A 20,759-nucleotide genomic window follows, 5' to 3' on the forward strand; every position below is an offset into this window, starting at 1 on the left:
GCGCCCCCCCTTGGGTTGTGCCGTGGCGGAGTTCTTTGTGGGCTATACTCGGCCTTGTCTTCGGACGGTAAGTTGGTGGTTGTAGATATCCCTCTAGTGGTGTGGGGGCTGTGCCTTGGCATAGTGGGTGGGGTTATATCCTGCCTGTTTGGCCCTGTCCGGGGGTATCATCGGATGGGGCCACAGTGTCTTCTGATCCCTCCTGTCTCAGCTTCCAGTATTTATGCTGCAGTAGTTTATGTGTCGGGGGGCTAGGGTCAGTCTGTTACATCTGGAGAATTCTCTTGTCTTATCCGGTGTCCTGTGTGAATGTAAATATGCTCTCTCTAATTCTCTCTTTCTCTCTTTCTTTCTCTCGGAGGACCTGAGCCCTAGGACCATGCCTCAGGACTACCTGGCATGATGACTCCTTGCTGTCCCCAGTCCACCTGGCCATGCTGCTGCTCCAGTTTCAACTGTTCTGCCTGCGGCTACGGAACCCTGACCTGTTCACCGGACGTGCTTGTTGCACCCTCGACAACTACTATGATTATTATTATTTGACCATGCTGGTCATTTACGAACATTTTAACATCTTGACCATGTTCTGTTATAATATCCACCCGGCACAGCCAGAAGAGGACTGGCCACCCCTCATAGCCTGGTTCCTCTCTAGGTTTCTTCCTAGGTTTTTGGCCTTTCTCAGGAGTTTTTCCTAGGGAGTTTTTCCCAGCCACCGTGCTTCTTTCACATGCATTGCTTGCTGTTTGGGGTTTTAGGCTGGGTTTCTGTACAGCACTTTGAGATTTCAGCTGATGTACGAAGGGCTATATAAATAAATTTGATTTGATTTGATTTGATTTAACCACAGATTGTTACTCCAGATAATGTGATTTAACCACAGATTGTTACTCCAGATAATGTGATTTAACCACAGATTGTTACCCCAGATAATGTGATTTAACCACAGATTGTTACTCCAGATAATGTGATTTAACCACAGATTGTTACTCCAGATATCTGATTTAACCACAGATTGTTACTCCAGATAATGTGATTTAACCACAGATTGTTACTCCAGATAATGTGATTTAACCACAGATTGTTTCTCCAGATAATGTGATTTAACCACAGATTGTTACTCCAGATAATGTGATTTAACCACAGATTGTTACTCCAGATAATGTGATTTAACCACAGATTGTTACCCCAGATAATGTGATTTAACCACAGATTGTTACTCCAGATAATGTGATTTAACCACAGATTGTTACTCCAGATAATGTGATTTAACCAGATTGTTACTCCAGATAATCTGATTTAACCACAGATTGTTACTCCAGATAATGTGATTTAACCACAGATTGTTACTCCAGATAATGTGATTTAACCACAGATTGTTACTCCAGATAACGTGATTTAACCACAGATTGTTTCTCCAGATAATGTGATTCTGTAGCTACAGGTCTCTACACCTGAGACGCACTCAGACACTCTGAACTGAACTACATTGTTCATACTATTTTTTTGGGGGGGGTATGTTACTTTTACCATATAACATTCTTGTTGAATACACAGTTCTCTTGAGTTAGCCTTAAATAGTGTACACTCCACTGTATTTTAGAATTTGACAAATAAACAAACATTCTTTGGATATGTGAACGTCTAGCATCTGTTTGATGCTACAGAGCCCTGTACAGCTGATATAAATATCTTCTGTGAATCAAGAAAGGCAGATTGATAAAACTTATCCATATTTATGTTACAGTGGTTCTAAAACATATCCACATTTATGTTAATGTGGTTCTAGAACATATCTACATTTATGTTACTGTGGTTCTAGAACATATCTATATTTATGTTACTGTGGTTCTAGAACATATCTATATTTATGTTACGGTGGTTCTAGAACATATCTATATTTATGTTAGTGGTTCTAGAACATATCTATATTTATGTTACTGTGGTTCTAGAACATATCCATATTTATGTTACTGTGGTTCTAGAACATATCCATATTTATGTTACGGTGGTTCTAGAACATATCTATATTTATGTTACGGTGGTTCTAGAACATATCTATATTTATGTTAGTGGTTCTAGAACATATCTATATTTATGTTACGGTGGTTCTAGAACATATCCAAATTTTTGTTACTGTGGTTCTAGAACATATCCATATTTATGTTACGGTGGTTCTAGAACATATCCATATTTATGTTACGGTGGTTCTAGAACATATCCACATTTATGTTACTGTGGTTCTAGAACATATCTATATTTATGTTAATGTGGTTCTAGAACATATCTACATTTATGTTACTGTGGTTCTAGAACATATCTATATTTATGTTACTGTGGTTCTAGAACATATCTATATTTATGTTACGGTGGTTCTAGAACATATCTATATTTATGTTAGTGGTTCTAGAACATATCTATATTTATGTTACTGTGGTTCTAGAACATATCCATATTTATGTTACTGTGGTTCTAGAACATATCCATATTTATGTTACGGTGGTTCTAGAACATATCTATATTTATGTTACGGTGGTTCTAGAACATATCTATATTTATGTTAGTGGTTCTAGAACATATCTATATTTATGTTACGGTGGTTCTAGAACATATCCAAATTTTTGTTACTGTGGTTCTAGAACATATCTATATTTAAGTTACGGTGGTTCTAGAACATATCCATATTTATGTTACGGTGGTTCTAGAACATATCCACATTTATGTTACTGTGGTTCTAGAACATATCTATATTTCTGTTACTGTGGTTCTAGAACATATCCACATTTATGTTACTGTGGTTCTAGAACATATCCATATTTATGTTACGGTGGTTCTAGAACACATCTATATTTATGTTACTGTGGTTCTAGAACATATCTATTTTTCTGTTACGGTGGTTGTAGAACATATCTATATTTATGTTACGGTGGTTCTAGAACATATCCATATTTATGTTACTGTGGTTCTAGAACATATCTATATTTATGTTACTGTGGTTCTAGAACATATCTATATTTATGTTATGGTGGTTCTAGAACATATCCACATTTATGTTACGGTGGTTCTAGAACATATCCACATTTATGTTACGGTGGTTCTAGAACATATCTATATTTATGTTACGGTGGTTCTAGAACATATCCATATTTATGTTACGGTGGTTCTAGAACATATCCAAATTTTTGTTACTGTGGTTCTAGAACATATCTATATTTATGTTACGGTGGTTCTAGAACATATCCATATTTATGTTACGGTGGTTCTAGAACATATCCACATTTATGTTACTGTGGTTCTAGAACATATCTATATTTCTGTTACTGTGGTTCTAGAACATATCTATATTTCTGTTACTGTGGTTCTAGAACATATCCACATTTATGTTACTGTGGTTCTAGAACATATCTATATTTATGTTACTGTGGTTCTAGAACATATCCCTATTTACGTTATGGTGGTTCTAGAACATATCCATATTTATGTTATGGTGGTTCTAGAACATATCCATATTTATGTTACCGTGGTTCTAGAACATATCTATATTTATGTTATGGTGGTTCTAAATCAGGGCTCTTGCAACCCTGTTCCTGGAGAGATACCTTCCTGTATGTTTTCACTCCAACCCTAATCTAATCTCCCTCTGTGACGCTTCCTGCGTTCCTCTCTCTCTGTCTCTCTCCCTGTGATACATCCTGCGTTCCTCTCTCTCTCTCTCTCTCTCTCTCCGTGATACATCCTGCGTTCCTCTCTCTCTCTCTGTGATACATCCTGCGTTCCTCTCTCTCTCTCCCTGTGATACATCCTGCGTTCCTCTCTCTCTCTCTGTGATACATCCTGCGTTCCTCTCTCTCTCTCTCTCTGTGATACATCCTGCGTTCCTCTCTCTCTCTCTGTGATACGTCCTGCGTTCCTCTCTCTCTCTCCCTGTGATACGTCCTGCGTTCCTCTCTTTCTCTCTCTCCCTGTGATACATCCTGCGTTCCTCTCTCTCTCTCTCTCTCCCTGTGATACATCCTGCGTTCCTCTCTCTCTCTCTCTCTCTCCCTGTGATACATCCTGCGTTCCTCTCTCTCTCTCCCTGTGATACATCCTGCGTTCCTCTCTCTCTCTCTCTCTCTCTCTGTGATACATCCTGCGTTCCTCTCTCTCTCTGTGATACATCCTGCGTTCCTCTCTCTCTCTCTCTCTCCCTGTGAAACATCCTGCGTTCCTCTCTCTCTCTCTCTCTGTGATACATCCTGCGTTCCTCTCTCTCTCGCTCTCTGTGATACATCCTGCGTTCCTCTCTCTCTCTCTCTCTCCCTGTGATACATCCTGCGTTCCTCTCTCTCTCTCCCTGTGAAACATCCTGCGTTCCTCTCTCTCTCCCTGTGATACATCCTGCGTTCTTCTCTCTCTCTCTCCCTGTGAAACATCCTGCGTTCCTCTCTCTCTCTCTCTCTCTCTCTCTGTGATACATCCTGCGTTCCTCTCTCTCTCTCTCTCTCTGTGTGATACATCCTGCGTTCCTCTCTCTCTCTCTCTCTGTGTGATACATCCTGCGTTCCTCTCTCTCTCTCTCTCTCCCTGTGATACATCCTGCGTTCCTCTCTCTCTCTCCCTGTGATACATCCTGCGTTCCTCTCTCTCTCTCCCTGGGATACATCCTGCGTTCCTCTCTCTCTCTCTCCCTGTGATACATCCTGCGTTCCTCTCTCTCTCTCTCTCTCCCTGTGATACATCCTGCGTTCCTCTCTCTCTCTCTCTCTCCCTGTGATACATCCTGCGTTCCTCTCTCTCTCTCCCTGTGATACATCCTGCGTTCCTCTCTCTCTCTCTGTGATACATCCTGCGTTCCTCTCTCTCTCTCTCCCTGTGATACATCCTGCGTTCCTCTCTCTCTCTCTCTCTCTCTGTGATACATCCTGCGTTCCTCTCTCTCTCTGTGATACATCCTGCGTTCCTCTCTCTCTCTCCCTGTGATACATCCTGCGTTCCTCTCTCTCTCTCTGTGATACATCCTGCGTTCCTCTCTCTCTCTCTGTGATACATCCTGCGTTCCTCTCTCTCTCCCTGTGATATATCCTGCGTTCCTCTCTCTCTCTCTGTGATACATCCTGCGTACCTCTCTCTCTCTCTCTCTGTGATACATCCTGCGTACCTCTCTCTCTCTCTCTCTCTCCCTGTGAAACATCCTGCGTTCCTCTCTCTCTCTCTCTCTGTGATACATCCTGCATTCCTCTCTCTCTCGCTCTCTGTGATACATCCTGCGTTCCTCTCTCTCTCTCTGTGATACATCCTGCGTTCCTCTCTCTCTCTCCCTGTGATACATCCTGCGTTCCTCTCTCTCTCTCCCTGTGAAACATCCTGCGTTCCTCTCTCTCTCCCTGTGATACATCCTGCGTTCCTCTCTCTCTCTCTCCCTGTGAAACATCCTGCGTTCCTCTCTCTCTCTCTCTCTCTCTCTGTGATACATCCTGCGTTCCTCTCTCTCTCTCTCTGTGTGATACATCCTGCGTTCCTCTCTCTCTCTCTCTCTCCCTGTGATACATCCTGCGTTCCTCTCTCTCTCTCCCTGTGATACATCCTGCGTTCCTCTCTCTCTCTCTCTCTCCCTGGGATACATCCTGCGTTCCTCTCTCTCTCTCTCCCTGTGATACATCCTGCGTTCCTCTCTCTCTCTCTGTGATACATCCTGCGTTCCTCTCTCTCTCTCTCTCTGTGATACATCCTGCGTTCCTCTCTCTCTCTCTGTGATACATCCTGCGTTCCTCTCTCTCTCTCTCCCTGTGATACATCCTGCGTTCCTCTCTCTCTCTCCCTGTGATACATCCTGCGTTCCTCTCTCTCTCTCTCCCTGTGATACATCCTGCGTTCCTCTCTCTCTCTCTCTCTCTCCCTGTGATACATCCTGCGTTCCTCTCTCTCTCTCTCTCTCCCTGTGATACATCCTGCGTTCCTCTCTCTCTCTCTCTCTGTGATACATCCTGCGTTCCTCTCTCTCTCTCTCTCTCTCTCCCTGTGATACATCCTGCGTTCCTCTCTCTCCCTGTGATACATCCTGCGTTCCTCTCTCTCTCTCTCTCTGTGATACGTCCTGCGTTCCTCTCTCTCTCTCTCTCCCTGTGATACATCCTGCATTCCTCTCTCTCTCTCTCCCTGTGATACATCCTGCATTCCTCTCTCTCTCTCCCTGTGATACATCCTGCGTTCCTCTCTCTCTCTCTCTCCCTGTGATACGTCCTGCGTTCCTCTCTCTCTCTCTCCCTCTGTGATACATCCTGCATTCCTCTCTCTCTCTGTGATACATCCTGCGTTCCTCTCTCTCTCTCCCTGTGATACATCCTGCGTTCCTCTCTCTCTCTCTCTCCCTGTGATACATCCTGCGTTCCTCTCTCTCTCTCTCCCTGTGATACATCCTGCGTTCCTCTCTCTCTCTCTCTCCCTGTGATACATCCTGCGTTCCTCTCTCTCTCTCTCCCTGTGATACGTCCTGCGTTCCTCTCTCTCTCTCTCTCTCTGTGATACATCCTGCGTTCCTCTCTCTCTCTCTCCCTGTGATACATCCTGCGTTCCTCTCTCTCCCTCTGTGATACGTCCTGCGTTCCTCTCTCTCTCTCCCTCTGTGATACGTCCTGCGTTCCTCTCTCTCCCTCTGTGATACGTCCTGCGTTCCTCTCTCTCTCTCCCTCTGTGATACGATTAAGGATGTTTCAAGTGTATAAGTCAGAACCACCACACACAGTGTGAGGAGGCTATAAAGACAATTATCTTTTTAGTAACGGAGTGTTTTCCAGACAAGGGTGGAATAGATGGCTAACATTAGTTAGCTTACGTTAACTTACGTCAGTCAAAGATAGAATGAACAAACATGTTTACTCGGCTGAAGGTAGCTACCAGTCTAGCAGTGACTACCAGTACTGTGGCGTAAGGGAAATTGATTGACAACGTGTAAAAATCTATATGATTTAACTGATGGCTAGCAAGCTAACCTACCCGGCTAGGCTAGCAAGCTAACCTACCCCGGCTAGGCTAGCAAGCTAACCTACCCAGCTAGGCTAGCAAGCTAACCAACCCAGCTAGGCTAGCTAGCTAACCTACCCAGGCTAGCAAGCTAACCTACCCAGGCTAGCAAGCTAACCTACCCAGCTAGGCTAGCTAGCTAACCAACCCAGGCTAGCAAGCTAACCTACCCCGGCTAGGCTAGCAAGCTAACCTACCCAGCCTAGGCTAGCAAGCTAACCTACCCAGCCTAGGCTAGCAAGCTAACTAACCCAGCTAGGCTAGCTAGCTAACTTACCCAGCTACGAATCGCATCACTTCTCAGCTGTTGTCGAAATGGACTCACCATCAGTTCAATCTGAAAATCCCTCTGATAATCTTTTGGTCACTGCATCATTCTTAATAGCCACTGGCATAAGCGAACCATGCCAGAGCATGGTGTTTGCAACGCCAGGGTTGTGGGTTCGATTCCCACGGGGGACCAGTACGAAAAAAAAAAAAAATTATGAAATGTATTTACTACTGTAAGTCGCTCTGGATAAGAGCGTCTGCTAAATGACTAAAATGTAAAATGCATAAGCTTAGGTTTTCTGGGTCTCTTTTGGTTTGTTGGTTGGGTTTTGAATAAGATTCTACCAACCTTGTACATAGATATTCATTGTTTTTGTGACAATGTGCTCAAGCTCAGTAAATTTGTCTGGGAATCATTGATGGACTGTAATATTCAAACCAGCTGTTAGGTTCAAATTGTTTCAGAGCAAATAACTCACAGACACTAGAGAAGCTTAACAAAGTTTTAATTATTCCCAAAGGGTCGTTACAGCTGTAAATTCAGACAAAAACATGTTCTCACCATCACAAGAATATATACACCCCACTTTGGACACTTCTCCTTCTCTCCAATCCTTACATCTTCTGGTTCAACAGGAAGAGGGTAACAGGATACTAAACCCTTATTACTCCCTTCAGGGGATCTGACCTGACCTCCTGACCTCCTGACCTCAACCCCCTCTTTCACCTAATCCACAGATGTCATTCCACACTCTGTGACTCTTGCCTTGTGTTTTGCCAGGGAGTCTGATCGAAGAAAACCCTTCCCACACTGATCACAGCTGTAAGGTTTCTCTCCTGTATGTTTTCTCTGGTGTCTTCTCAGGCCACTTGAAGCAGAAAAGCTAATTCCACAGTCAGGGCAGTGGTACGGTTTCTCACCTGTGTGTGTTCGTTTATGTATAGATAGAGTTGTGGAGAGAGAAAAACTATCCCCACATACATCACAGCTATACGGTTTCTCTCCGGTATGTTTAGACTGGTGTGTTTTCAGGCCGCTGAAGGTAATATAGCTCATTCCACAGTCGGAGCAGTGAAACGGTTTCTCCTTAGTGTGGATTCGTTTGTGTGTAGCCAGGGCTGCCCGGGCAGCAAAACTCTTCTCATTGTGTACTCTCTGGTGTGATATCATTCCACCTGAGGTAGTAAAACTCATCCCACAGTCAGAGCAGTGATACGGTTTCTCTCCAGTGTGTATTCTCTGGTGTGATATCAGTCTACATGAGGTAGTAAAACCCATCCCGCATTCTGAGCAGTGGTATGGTTTCTCTCCAGTGTGGGTTCTCTGATGTAATTGCATTCCGACTGAGGAAGTAAACCTCCTCCCACAGTCTGAGCAGTGGTATAGTTTCTCTCCGGTGTGGAATCTCTGGTGTTTTTTAAGAGCTGATGAATATTTGTAACCTTTCCCGCAGTCAGAACAGAAGTGAATTCGTTTCCTTGTGGGTCTCCACTGTTTTTTCTTGAGGCGTTTTGATCTGGAGAGACTCTTCTCTGCCTCGTCAGCATCATGAGGTTGTTGAGGTTCCCCAGAGGATTCACGATAGTCACGTGTCTCTCCTGTGTGAACGACAAAGTCAAGACAGATGGTTAACTCATGACCTTCTATTGCGATCTCAGTCTCTCGTTATCTTAATAAGGCATCTCTCTCGTTATCTTAATAAGGCATCTCTCTCGTTATCTTAATAAGGCATCTCTCTCGTTATCTTAATAAGGCATCTCTCTCGTTATCTTAATAAGGCATCTCTCTCGTTATCTTAATAAGGCTTCTCTCTCGTTATCTTAATAAGGCATCTCTCTCGTTATCTTAATAAGGCATCTCTCTCGTTATCTTAATAAGGCATCTCTCTCGTTATCTTAATAAGGCAACTCTCTCGTTATCTTAATAAGGCATCTCTCTCGTTATCTTAATAAGGCTTCTCTCTCGTTATCTTAATAAGGCATCTCTCTCGTTATCTTAATAAGGCATCTCTCTCGTTATCTTAATAAGGCATCTCTCTCGTTATCTTAATAAGGCTTCTCTCTCGTTATCTTAATAAGGCATCTCTCTCGTTATCTTAATAAGGCATCTCTCTCGTTATCTTAATAAGGCATCTCTATCGTTATCTTAATAAGGCATCTCTCTCGTTATCTTAATAAGGCATCTCTCTCGTTATCTTAATAAGGCATCTCTCTCGTTATCTTAATAAGGCATCTCTCTCGTTATCTTAACATCTCTGAAGAAAAAAACATGAAAGATGGAGTCTTCACGCACCGCTGTTAAACTCCACAGTCGTACAGTATCTAATTGTCAACATAATCCTGATGATGATGATCCAACATGGAGGATAACTGTTTTACTACTAGAGATATTAGATCCAACATGGAGGATAACTGTTTTATTACTAGAGATATTAGATCCAACATGGAGGATAACTGTTTTATTACTAGAGATATTAGATCCAACATGGAGGATAACTGTTTTACTACTAGAGATATTAGATGGAGGATAACTGTTTTACTACTAGAGATATTAGATCCAACATGGAGGATAACTGTTTTATTACTAGAGATATTAGATCCAACATGGAGGATAACTGTTTTACTACTAGAGATATTAGATCCAACATGGAGGATAACTGTTTTACTACTAGAGATATTAGATCCAACATGGAGGATAACTGTTTTACTACTAGAGATATTAGATCCAACATGGAGGATAACTGTTTTATTACTAGAGATATTAGATCCAACATGGAGGATAACTGTTTTACTACTAGAGATATTAGATCCAACATGGAGGATAACTGTTTTATTACTAGAGATATTAGATCCAACATGGAGTATGTTTTATTACTAGAGATATTAGATCCAACATGGAGGATAACTGTTTTATTACCAGAGATATTAGATCCAACATGGAGGATAACTGTTTTATTACTAGAGATATTAGATCCAACATGGAGTATGTTTTATTACTAGAGATATTAGATCCAACATGGAGGATAACTGTTTTATTACTAGAGATATTAGATCCAACATGGAGTATAACTGTTTTATTACCAGAGATATTAGATCCAACATGGAGGATAACTGTTTTATTACTAGAGATATTAGATCCAACATCGAGTATGTTTTATTACTAGAGATATTAGATCCAACATGGAGGATAACTGTTTTATTACTAGAGATATTAGATCCAACATGGAGGATAACTGTTTTACTACTAGAGATATTAGATCCAACATGGAGGATAACTGTTTTACTACTAGAGATATTAGATCCAACATGGAGGACAACTGTTTTATTACTAGAGATATTAGATCCAACATGGAGGATAACTGTTTTATTACTAGAGATATTAGATCCAACATGGAGGATAACTGTTTTATTACTAGAGATATTAGATCCAACATGGAGGATAACTGTTTTATTACCAGAGATATTAGATCCAACATGGAGGATAACTGTTTTATTACTAGAGATATTAGATCCAACATGGAGTATGTTTTATTACTAGAGATATTAGATCCAACATGGAGGATAACTGTTTTATTACTAGAGATATTAGATCCAACATGGAGTATAACTGTTTTATTACCAGAGATATTAGATCCAACATGGAGGATAACTGTTTTATTACTAGAGATATTAGATCCAACATCGAGTATGTTTTATTACTAGAGATATTAGATCCAACATGGAGGATAACTGTTTTATTACTAGAGATATTAGATCCAACATGGAGGATAACTGTTTTACTACTAGAGATATTAGATCCAACATGGAGGATAACTGTTTTACTACTAGAGATATTAGATCCAACATGGAGGACAACTGTTTTATTACTAGAGATATTAGATCCAACATGGAGGATAACTGTTTTATTACTAGAGATATTAGATCCAACATGGAGGATAACTGTTTTATTACTAGAGATATTAGATCCAACATGGAGGATAACTGTTTTATTACTAGAGATATTAGATCCAACATGGAGGATAACTTTTATTACCAGAGATATTAGATCCAACATGGAGGATAACTGTTTTATTACTAGAGATATTAGATCCAACATGGAGGATAACTGTCTTCACCAGCATAGGGAATGAGACACCAAAATATTCTGGACATTCCTTGCATCAGAGTGGCCATTTAGTTGCTGATTAAATCTTGGATAGGAATCTGCAGCTGAAACAATAAAGCGTTTTGCTAATAAACTGAAGAATGGGGCTGGAGAAATGTATACAACAGGTGGGTCAAATCCTGAATGCTGATTGGTTAAAACCGCATTCCAGCTGGTGTCTATTCCACAAGTTACCACCAGCTAAATCTATAGTGTTAAAATGAATATTTACTCTGTTCCATCTGACTGTGCACAATCCACTGTCTAATCAGCCCTGCCAGGCAATTTATAAACTTGATCTCCACTATAAAAAGCATCTAGACATTATCTCATATTTCTTTTAGACTAACATTTAGTTTTCAACAGCAGAGATTTGTAATAAACCTTGCTGTCCGTCTCTCCGACATTTGCTACATTGTTTGTGTCGGGGTCGGGGTCGGTACTCGGGGTCGGTACTCGGGGTCGGGACTCGGGACTCGGGGTCGGGACGAGAGGCATGTAGCGTTTCTCAGCCAGTCAAAATCATTAAATCAGCTGGTATAACTTTTATGGAGATATATATCTATATATATATAGATATATATATATATATATATACACACATATCTATATACATATACTGCTCAAAAAATAAAGGGAACACAAACAACACATCCTAGATCTGAATGAAAGAAATAATCTTATTAAATACTTTTTTCTTTACATAGTTGAATGTGTTGACAACAAAATCACACCAAAATAATCAATGGAAATCCAATTTATCAACCCATGGAGGTCTGGATTTGGAGTCACACTCAAAATGAAAGTGGAAAACCACACTACAGGCTGATCCAAATTTGATGTAATGTCCTTAAAACAAGTCAAAATGAGGCTCAGTAGTGTGTGTGGCCTCCACGTGCCTGTATGACCTCCCTACAATGCCTGGGCATGCTCCTGATGAGGTGGTGGATGGTCTCCTGAGGGATCTCCTCCCAGACCTGGACTAAAGCATCCACCAACTCCTGGACAGTCTGTGGTGCAACGTGGCGTTGGTGGATGGAGCGAGACATGATGTCCCAGATGTGCTCAATTGGATTCAGGTCTGGGGAACAGGCGGGCCAGTCCATAGCATCAATGCCTTCCTCTTGCAGGAACTGCTGACACACTCCAGCCACATGAGGTCTAGCATTGTCTTGCAATAGGAGGAACCCAGGGCCAACCGCACCAGCATATGGTCTCACAAGGGGTCTGAGGATCTCATCTCGGTACCTAATGGCAGTCAGGCTACCTCTGGCGAGCACATGGAGGGCTGTGCGGGCCCCCAAAGAAATGCCACCCCACACCATGACTGACCCACCGCCAAACCGGTCATGCTGGAGGATGTTGCAGGCAGCAGAACGTTCTCCACGGCGTCTCCAGACTCTGTCACGTCTGTCACGTGCTCAGTGTGAACCTGCTTTTATCTGTGAAGAGCACAGGGCGCCAGTGGCGAATTTGCCAATCTTGGTGTTCTCTGGCAAATGCCAAACGTCCTGCACGGTGTTGGGCTGTAAGCACAACCCCCACCTGTGGACGTCGGGCCCTCATACCACCCTCATGGAGTCTGTTTCTGACCGTTTGAGCAGACACATGCACATTTGTGACCTGCTGGAGGTCATTTTGCAGAGCTCTGGCAGTGCTTCTCCTGCTCCTCCTTGCACAAAGGCGGAGGTAGCGGTCCTGCTGCTGGGTTGTTGCCCTCCTACGGCCTCCTCCACGTCTCCTGATGTACTGGCCTGTCTCCTGGTAGCGCCTCCATGCTCTGGACACTATGCTGACAGACACAGCAAACCTTCTTGCCACAGCTCGCATTGATGTGCCATCCTGGATGAGCTGCACTACCTGAGCCACTTGTGTGGGTTGTAGACTCCGTCTCATGCTACCACTAGAGTGAAAGCACCGACAGCATTCAAAGTGACCAAAACATCAGCCAGGAAGCATAGGAACTGAGAAGTGGTCTGTGGTCCCCACCTGCAGACCCACTCCTTTATTGGGGGTGTCTTGCTAATTGCCTATAATTTCCACCTGTTGTCTATTCCATTTGCACAACAGCATGTGAAATTTATTGTCAATCAGTGTTGCTTCCTAAGTGGACAGTTTGATTTCACAGAAGTGTGATTGACTTGGAGTTACATTGTGTTGTTTAAGTGTTCCCTTTATTTTTTTGAGCAGTGTATATTCATAAATACATATACACACATATATATATATATATATATATATACATACATATACACACACACACACACACACACACACACACACACACACACACACACACACAAACACACACATATATATATATATATACAAAGAAATGTACATTGAAAAAGGTCAAACGAAACGAAGTGCATCTTGTTTGCAGCTTCTTTCCAGCTTCAGTTTGAAGTTATATATTGTTGTTGCTGTGTTATTGTTATATTATTATTACCAGCTCGTTGTGAACAGTGTCCTAAGGAGGGAACACACGTTCTATGTCAGGTGAAATCGCGCCTCATTAGCTCAGTGTTACGGCTGCATCCAAATAAAAAGTCACTAGAAAAAACAGCTTCAACAAAACGCAGCTACTTTTTACTGTTATTCTGGCTGGTATTTTTTGACGCGACTGTAAATTAGCCGTAGTTGGCTAGTTAGCAAGCAAGGGGATAAGGACGCTGCCAGCCAGTACGGCGATGGAACATTTAGAACAAACGACTGGGTCGCGTCCATAGATACAGAACACAAAGAACGAAGGACTGGGTCGCGTCTATAGATACAGAACACAAAGAACGAAGGACTGGGTCCGTAGATACAGAACACAAAGAACGAAGGACTGGGTCCGTAGATACAGAACACAAAGAACGAAGGACTGGGTCCATAGATACAGAACACAAAGAACGAAGGACTGGGTCGCACCCATAGATACAGAACACAAAGAATGAAGGACTGGGTCGCGTCCATAGATACAGAACACAAAGAACGAAGGACTGGGTCGCGTCCATAGATACAGAACACAAAGAACGAAGGACTGGGTCGCGTCCATAGATACAGAACACAAAGAACGAAGGACTGGGTCGCGTCCATAGATACAGAACACAAAGAACGAAGGACTGGGTCGCGTCCATAGATACAGAACACAAAGAACGAAGGACTGGGTCGCGTCCATAGATACAGAACACAAAGAACGAAGGACTGGGTCCATAGATACAGAACACAAAGAACGAACGACTGGGTCGCGTCCATAGATACAGAACACAAAGAACGATGGACTGGGTCGCGTCCATAGATATAGAACACATATATATATATTCTATATAGATAACATATATATATGTAGGTGAACAGGTTAAACGTAATAACGCTGTTAGGCCTGTCAGGTCAGGGACTGGTCGGGTTAGGAAACGCCCCCAGTGAGACTCATAGAGACTAATGCAGACACAGAGGGGTTTTTCATACAGAATTCATTAGAATACCTGTCAGGTCAGGGGGCTGGTCGGGTTAGGAAACGCCCCAGTGAGACTCATAGAGACTAATGCAGACACAGAGGGGTTTTTCATACAGAATTCATTAGAATACCTGTCAGGTCAGGGGTCTGGTCGGGTTAGGAAACGCCCCAGTGAGACTCATAGAGACTAATGCAGACACAGAGGGGTTTTTCATACAGAATTCATTAGAATACCTGTCAGGTGTAGGATTAGAATCCAAGTCTGTATTATTATTATTTTTAACTATCAAGAGACCCCATTTTTGAATTCCAATAATTCTCTTTAGAGAATAGTCTTTGCACTGGAATATTTGGTGACATGTATTGCAAGGTATTGCATACCTCATTTTGTTTCTTTATAGTGTGCAAGTGTAATTCAGCAGGGGAGAATGTAACAAAGGTTGGTTATGTTTCCACTTGCCTCTAAAGAAATGTGTATTTAATGTTCAAGCATTCTCATTGGTTGGTTCAACTCCGATGACAATAAGGCGTGTTGTGATTGGCCCCCCGCTTGCAGATAGGGGGAGATCGCGAACGTCAGGTCTTCCCAGTATGAAAATGTGATGCAAGGGATAGGTCACGTTCTGAATACTGTTTTATATTTTATATTTTACAATGTGTACAAGTTTGCTGATTTATACATTGGTGGGTATATGGTACCTGTTAGGGATTGAGGGGCTTTCTGGGATGTGCTTTGGCATATGATTGCTGTAGATAAGTGTTAGCTAGCAGACACCGACGTAATGGTCACATAAACCCACTGCTAACACAGTTGTCTTCATGCTACAGCTTTTACCATCGACAGCCATCAGTATCATTAAGCCCTGCACAACTACCGTGCTGTTTCTCATTTAACAACAGATAATAAATGATGCTCAACTGGGACCACTGGCTGATGTGATTTATTAGGAGAAAACACAACGCAAGGAGAGTACGATTTACATCTGTTACTAACACACACACACACACACATATATATACACATATATATATATACACATATATATATATACACATATATATACATACACATATATATATACATATATACATATATATACACATATATACATATACACATATATATACATATATATATATATATATATATATATATACATATAACTTGGTCGCGTCTCTAGCAGCCCTGGATGTGTGTCGGGACCATATATATATATATATATATATATATACATATAACTTGGTCGCGTCTCTAGCAACCCTGGATTTGTGTCGGGACCATATATATATATTGTGGAAGGAAGAAATAGTATGAACAAATTAATTAAAACAAAGTTTTTAATGAAAATATGTCAATCATTATTTGAATATGTTGGTAACTCGTTGTATAAAAGTGATAATGCCCTCGAAGCTGGTGTTTGGAGGAGATATATTGGCACATATATATGGCAAGGACTGATCATCCATGATATCAACATTATAGTTTTAACCATGTTGATACAGTGTTGGTTTATCATTTAATTCGTTTACAAACAAGAGTAAAAACAAGCTTCTATTTGGGGCTCTGATGGTTGAACTAAACTCATGAGGCATTCATAGTGTGTGACAATACTTACTGGTGTTAATCAGATCTCCAGTCTCCTCTTCTTCCTCCAATATGACAGTTACCTCTCCTTCCTCCTTCACACCAAAAACGGCATCTTCCTCTTCCTTCACCTTAACATCTTCCTCCTTTTTCACTCGGAACGCGTCTTCCTCTTCTTTCACTGAAACTTCCATCTCCTCTTCTTCTTCTTTTACTGTGGCATCCTCCTCTTCCTCCTCCTCTTCCTCTTTCACTCTGAACGCGTCTTCCTCTTCTTTCACTGTAACGTCTTTCTCTTCTTCTTTCACTGTAACAGCCTCACCCTCTACTTCTTGTTTTACTGTAACATCCTCCTCTTCCTCCTCTTCTTTGACGAGAGATTCTTCCTCCTCCTCATCTTCTTTAGCAGGACGAGAGTAGCTTCGTGACCTCATGGTCGGAGATAATAGCTACCTATGCTAATGCTAACTTAACCAGCCTGCTAGCTGAATAATAACAACAACACCGTAAATATAAAATGAAATCGGACAACTAACTAGACGACAGAAATGTGTCCACCAAATACCGTGGCTAATATAACAGAAAGTGTATAGACAGTTTTAACGTTTCAGCTAGTTTGGTTTCCGAGATGGCTGACTAGCTGTTGTTGCGTAAAGGTAAAAAAAAAGAGAAGAGTTCCGTCCACTAGATTATACGTCACAGCAGCAGCATTACCTTAAATTCCCAGACCGCCATCTGCTGACTGGAGTGGGTAACACAGTTGAGTAAAATGTTTATTTAATTTAGATGCAAAAAAAGTGAATCACTTATAACGATTGTTTTTATTTTTTATTTGATTTTAATAATAACATTATAACATTATATGACACGTACATAAAGGGAACCATGCATTGATTAATGCAAATACAAAGTGATCATTTGAAACATTTAGGCTGGGAGTCAGTCAGAATCTGCTTAATATCATTGTCCATTTCTCTCTCTGTCTCTCTCTCTCTCTCTCTCTCTCTCTGTCTCTCTCTGTCTCTCTCTGTCTCTCTCTCTCTCTGTCTCTGTCTCTCTCTGTCTCTGTCTCTCTGTCTCTCTCTCTCTCTCTCTCTCACTCTCTCTCTCTCTCTGTCTCTCACTCTCTCTGTCTCTCACTCTCTCTGTCTCTCTCTCTCTCTCTGCCTCTCTCTCTCTGTCTCTCACTCTCTCTCTCTCTCTGTCTCTCTCTCTGTCTCTCTCTCTCTCTCTGTCTCTCTCTGTCTCTGTCTCTCTCTGTCTCTCTCTCTCTCTCTCTCACTCTCCTCTCTCTCTCTCTCTCTCTGTCTCTCTCTCTGTCTCTCTCTCTCTCTCACTCTCTCTCTGTGTCTGTCTGTCTGTCTCTCTCTCTCTCTCTCTCTGTCTCTCTCTCTCTGTCTCTCTCTCTCTATATATATATATATCTCCCTCTCCCGTCTGACCCACTCTCAGCCTCTCTGTATCTATACCATTTTCTCTCTCTCTCCCCTCTGTTCTCTCTCTGTTTATTTCTATCTGTCTATTTCTGTCTCTTCCTCTCCTCTCCAATAAACAAAATAGAGAAGACACAAAACATCAACAACAAAAAACGATAGAAATTAACAGTAAATATTGCACTCAAAAAAGGTTTAAAAATGATATAAAGACATTTCAAGTGTTATATTATCAGTGTTTTAGAAATGTGCAAATAGTTGTAGTAGAGAATAGTCGGTAGATAAACAAACAGATATAGGTGGTGTTTACAGTGTTGTTTGTGTTCCACTGGATGCCCTGTTCTCATGGCAATGGTGTCAATGCTCCCTAGGAGAGGTGGGTGTGAAGTCAGGCGCAGGAGAGTAATAATATAGAGAAGGCGTTTATTTAAGTTATTTATTTATTTTCCATCCAATAGAACAGGCAACAGACCACAACAGCAGCCCACTAAAATAATCCGGAAAACAAAATCCAGAAAAATACACTTGTCTAATAGAACATTCAAAAAAAAAAACGCAACCCAAACCAACCACAGGTAAACAAAGAATCCCGCACGAAACTAAACTGGTAGGGCGAGATTAAATACCCCACTAATAACCCAAACTAGAAACAGGTGAAACACAAAACAGACAAAACCAAATGAAAAGGGAAAAAAGGGATCGGTGGCAGCGAGTAGACCGGCGACGACGACCGCCGAGCGCCGAGCGCCGAGCGCCGAGCGCCGAGCGCCGAGCGCCGCCCGAACAGGGAGAGGAGCCACCTTCGCTAGAAGTCGTGACAAAACGGGCCATAAATCTTGCTGCTGTGATTTACACACTGTGGTATTTCACCTAATAGATATGGGAGTTCATCAATGTTTGATTTAAAAAAAATAAAAAATCTTTGTGGGTCTGTGATTTGTGTGAAATATGTATCTCTAATGTGGGTTAGGAAGTGCAGCTCGGTTTCCGACCTCAGTTTGTGGGCAGTGAGGCACATAGTCAAAGATTTCCTTAATTTTCTTACATTTCCTTAATTTTGTACTCTGTTTAGGGACAAATAATAACCAAATTTCCTTTTTTGGTTAATTCTTTCCAATGTGTCAAATAGTTATCTTTTTTGCTTTCTCATAATTTGTTTGGGTCTAAATGTGTTGCTGTCCTGGGGCATTGTGGGTTGTATTTGTGCTGACCTGTTGCACCCTCTACAACCACTGTGATTATTATTATTATTTGACCCTGCTGGTCATCTATGAACATTTGAACATCTTGGCCATGTTCTGTTATAATCTCCACCCGGCACAGCCAGAAGAGGACTGGCCACCCCTCATAGCCGGGTGCCTCTCTAGGTTTCTTCCTAGGTTTTGGCCTTTCTAGGGAGTTTTTCCTAGCCACCGTGCTTATACACCTGCATTGCTTGCTGTTTGGGGTTTTAGGCTGGGTTTCTGTACAGCACTTTGAGATATCAGCTGATGTAAGAAGGGCTTTATAAATACATTTGATTCATTGATTTGTGAACAGAGCCCCAGAACCAGTGGGCTGAGGGGCTCTTCTCCAGGTTCATCTCTCTGAAGGTCCAGCTGGCTGAGGGGACTCTTCTCCAGGTTAATCTCTCTGTAGGTCCAGCTGGCTGAGGGGACTCTTCTACAGGTTCATCTCTCTGTAGAACCAGCTGGTTGAGAGGACTCTTCTCCAGGTTCATCTCTCTGTAGGTCCAGCTGGCTGAGGGGACTCTTCTCCAGGTTAATCTCTCTGTAGGTCCAGCTGGTTGAGAGGACTCTTCTCCAGGTTAATCTCTCTGTAGGTCCAGCTGGCTGAGAGGGCTTTTCTCCAGGTTCATCTCTCTGTAGGTCCAGCTGGCTGAGGGGACTCTTCTCCAGGTTAATCTCTCTGTAGGTCCAGCTGGTTGAGAGGACTCTTCTCCAGGTTAATCTCTCTGTAGGTCCAGCTGGCTGAGAGGACTCTTCTCCAGGTTAATCTCTCTGTAGGTCCAGCTGGTTGAGAGGACTCTTCTCCAGGTTCATCTCTCTGTAGGTCCAGCTGGCTGAGAGGACTCTTCTCCAGGTTAATCTCTCTGTAGGTCCAGCTGGCTGAGAGGACTCTTCTCCAGGTTCATCTCTCTGTAGAACCAGCTGGTTGAGAGGACTCTTCTCCAGGTTCATCTCTCTGTAGGTCCAGCTGGCTGAGAGGACTCTTCTCCAGGTTAATCTCTCTGTAGGTCCAGCTGGCTGAGAGGACTCTTCTCCAGGTTAATCTCTCTGTAGGTCCAGCTGGCTGAGAGGACTCTTCTCCAGGTTCATCTCTCTGTAGGTCCAGCTGGCTGAGAGGACTCTTTTCCATGTTCATCTCTCTGTAGGTCCAGCTGGCTGAGGGGACTCTTCTCCAGGTTCATCTCTCTGTAGGTCCAGCTGGCTGAGGGGACTCTTCTCCAGATTAATCTCTCTGTAGGTGAGGGCTCTGTGAGGTCTGTTTGTGAACAGAGCACTAGGACCAGCTGGCTGAGAGGACTCTTCTCCAGGTTAATCTCTCTGTAGGTCCAGCTGGCTGAGAGGACTCTTCTCCAGGTTAATCTCTCTGTAGGTCCAGCTGGCTGAGAGGACTCTTCTCCAGGTTCATCTCTCTGTAGAACCAGCTGGTTGAGAGGACTCTTCTCCAGGTTCATCTCTCTGTAGAACCAGCTGGTTGAGAGGACTCTTCTCCAGGTTCATCTCTCTGTAGGTGAGGGCTCTGTGAGGTCTGTTTGTGTTTGTGAACAGAGCACTAGGACCAGCTGGCTGAGAGGACTCTTCTCCAGGTTAATCTCTCTGTAGGTGAGTGCTCTGTGAGGTCTGTTTGTGTTTGTGAACAGAGCACTAGGACCAGCTG

The 20,759-nt window shown here is 42.5% G+C and overlaps 1 protein-coding gene across 1 annotated transcript; it reads right to left on the reverse strand.

Moving 5' to 3' along the window:
• Positions 1–7,761: 7,761 nt before the first annotated feature.
• LOC115178304 (zinc finger protein 239) lies at positions 7,762–16,675 on the reverse strand. The gene is made up of 2 exons (XM_029739420.1): positions 16,475–16,675; positions 7,762–8,871 (listed from the first exon to the last, which is right to left on the reverse strand). The coding sequence occupies exons 1-2, from the start codon at positions 16,635–16,637 to the stop codon at positions 8,000–8,002; spliced, it is 1,035 nt and encodes a 344-aa protein (XP_029595280.1). The 5' UTR covers positions 16,638–16,675; the 3' UTR covers positions 7,762–7,999.
• Positions 16,676–20,759: the final 4,084 nt, after the last annotated feature.

Source organism: Salmo trutta, chromosome 38 (genome assembly GCF_901001165.1).
Source record: "Salmo trutta chromosome 38, fSalTru1.1, whole genome shotgun sequence".
Lineage (NCBI taxonomy): Eukaryota > Metazoa > Chordata > Actinopteri > Salmoniformes > Salmonidae > Salmo > Salmo trutta.

Bases quoted from the DNA above. Each gene is read 5' to 3' on its own strand.
- LOC115178304 (XM_029739420.1), bottom strand. From the start codon at position 16,637: ATGGAAGTTTCAGTGAAAGAAGAGGAAGACGCGTTCCGAGTGAAAAAG. The intron at 8,872-16,474 runs GTAAGTATTGTC...TCGTTCACACAG, and splicing joins TGGAGATCTGATTAACACCA to GAGAGACACGTGACTATCGT.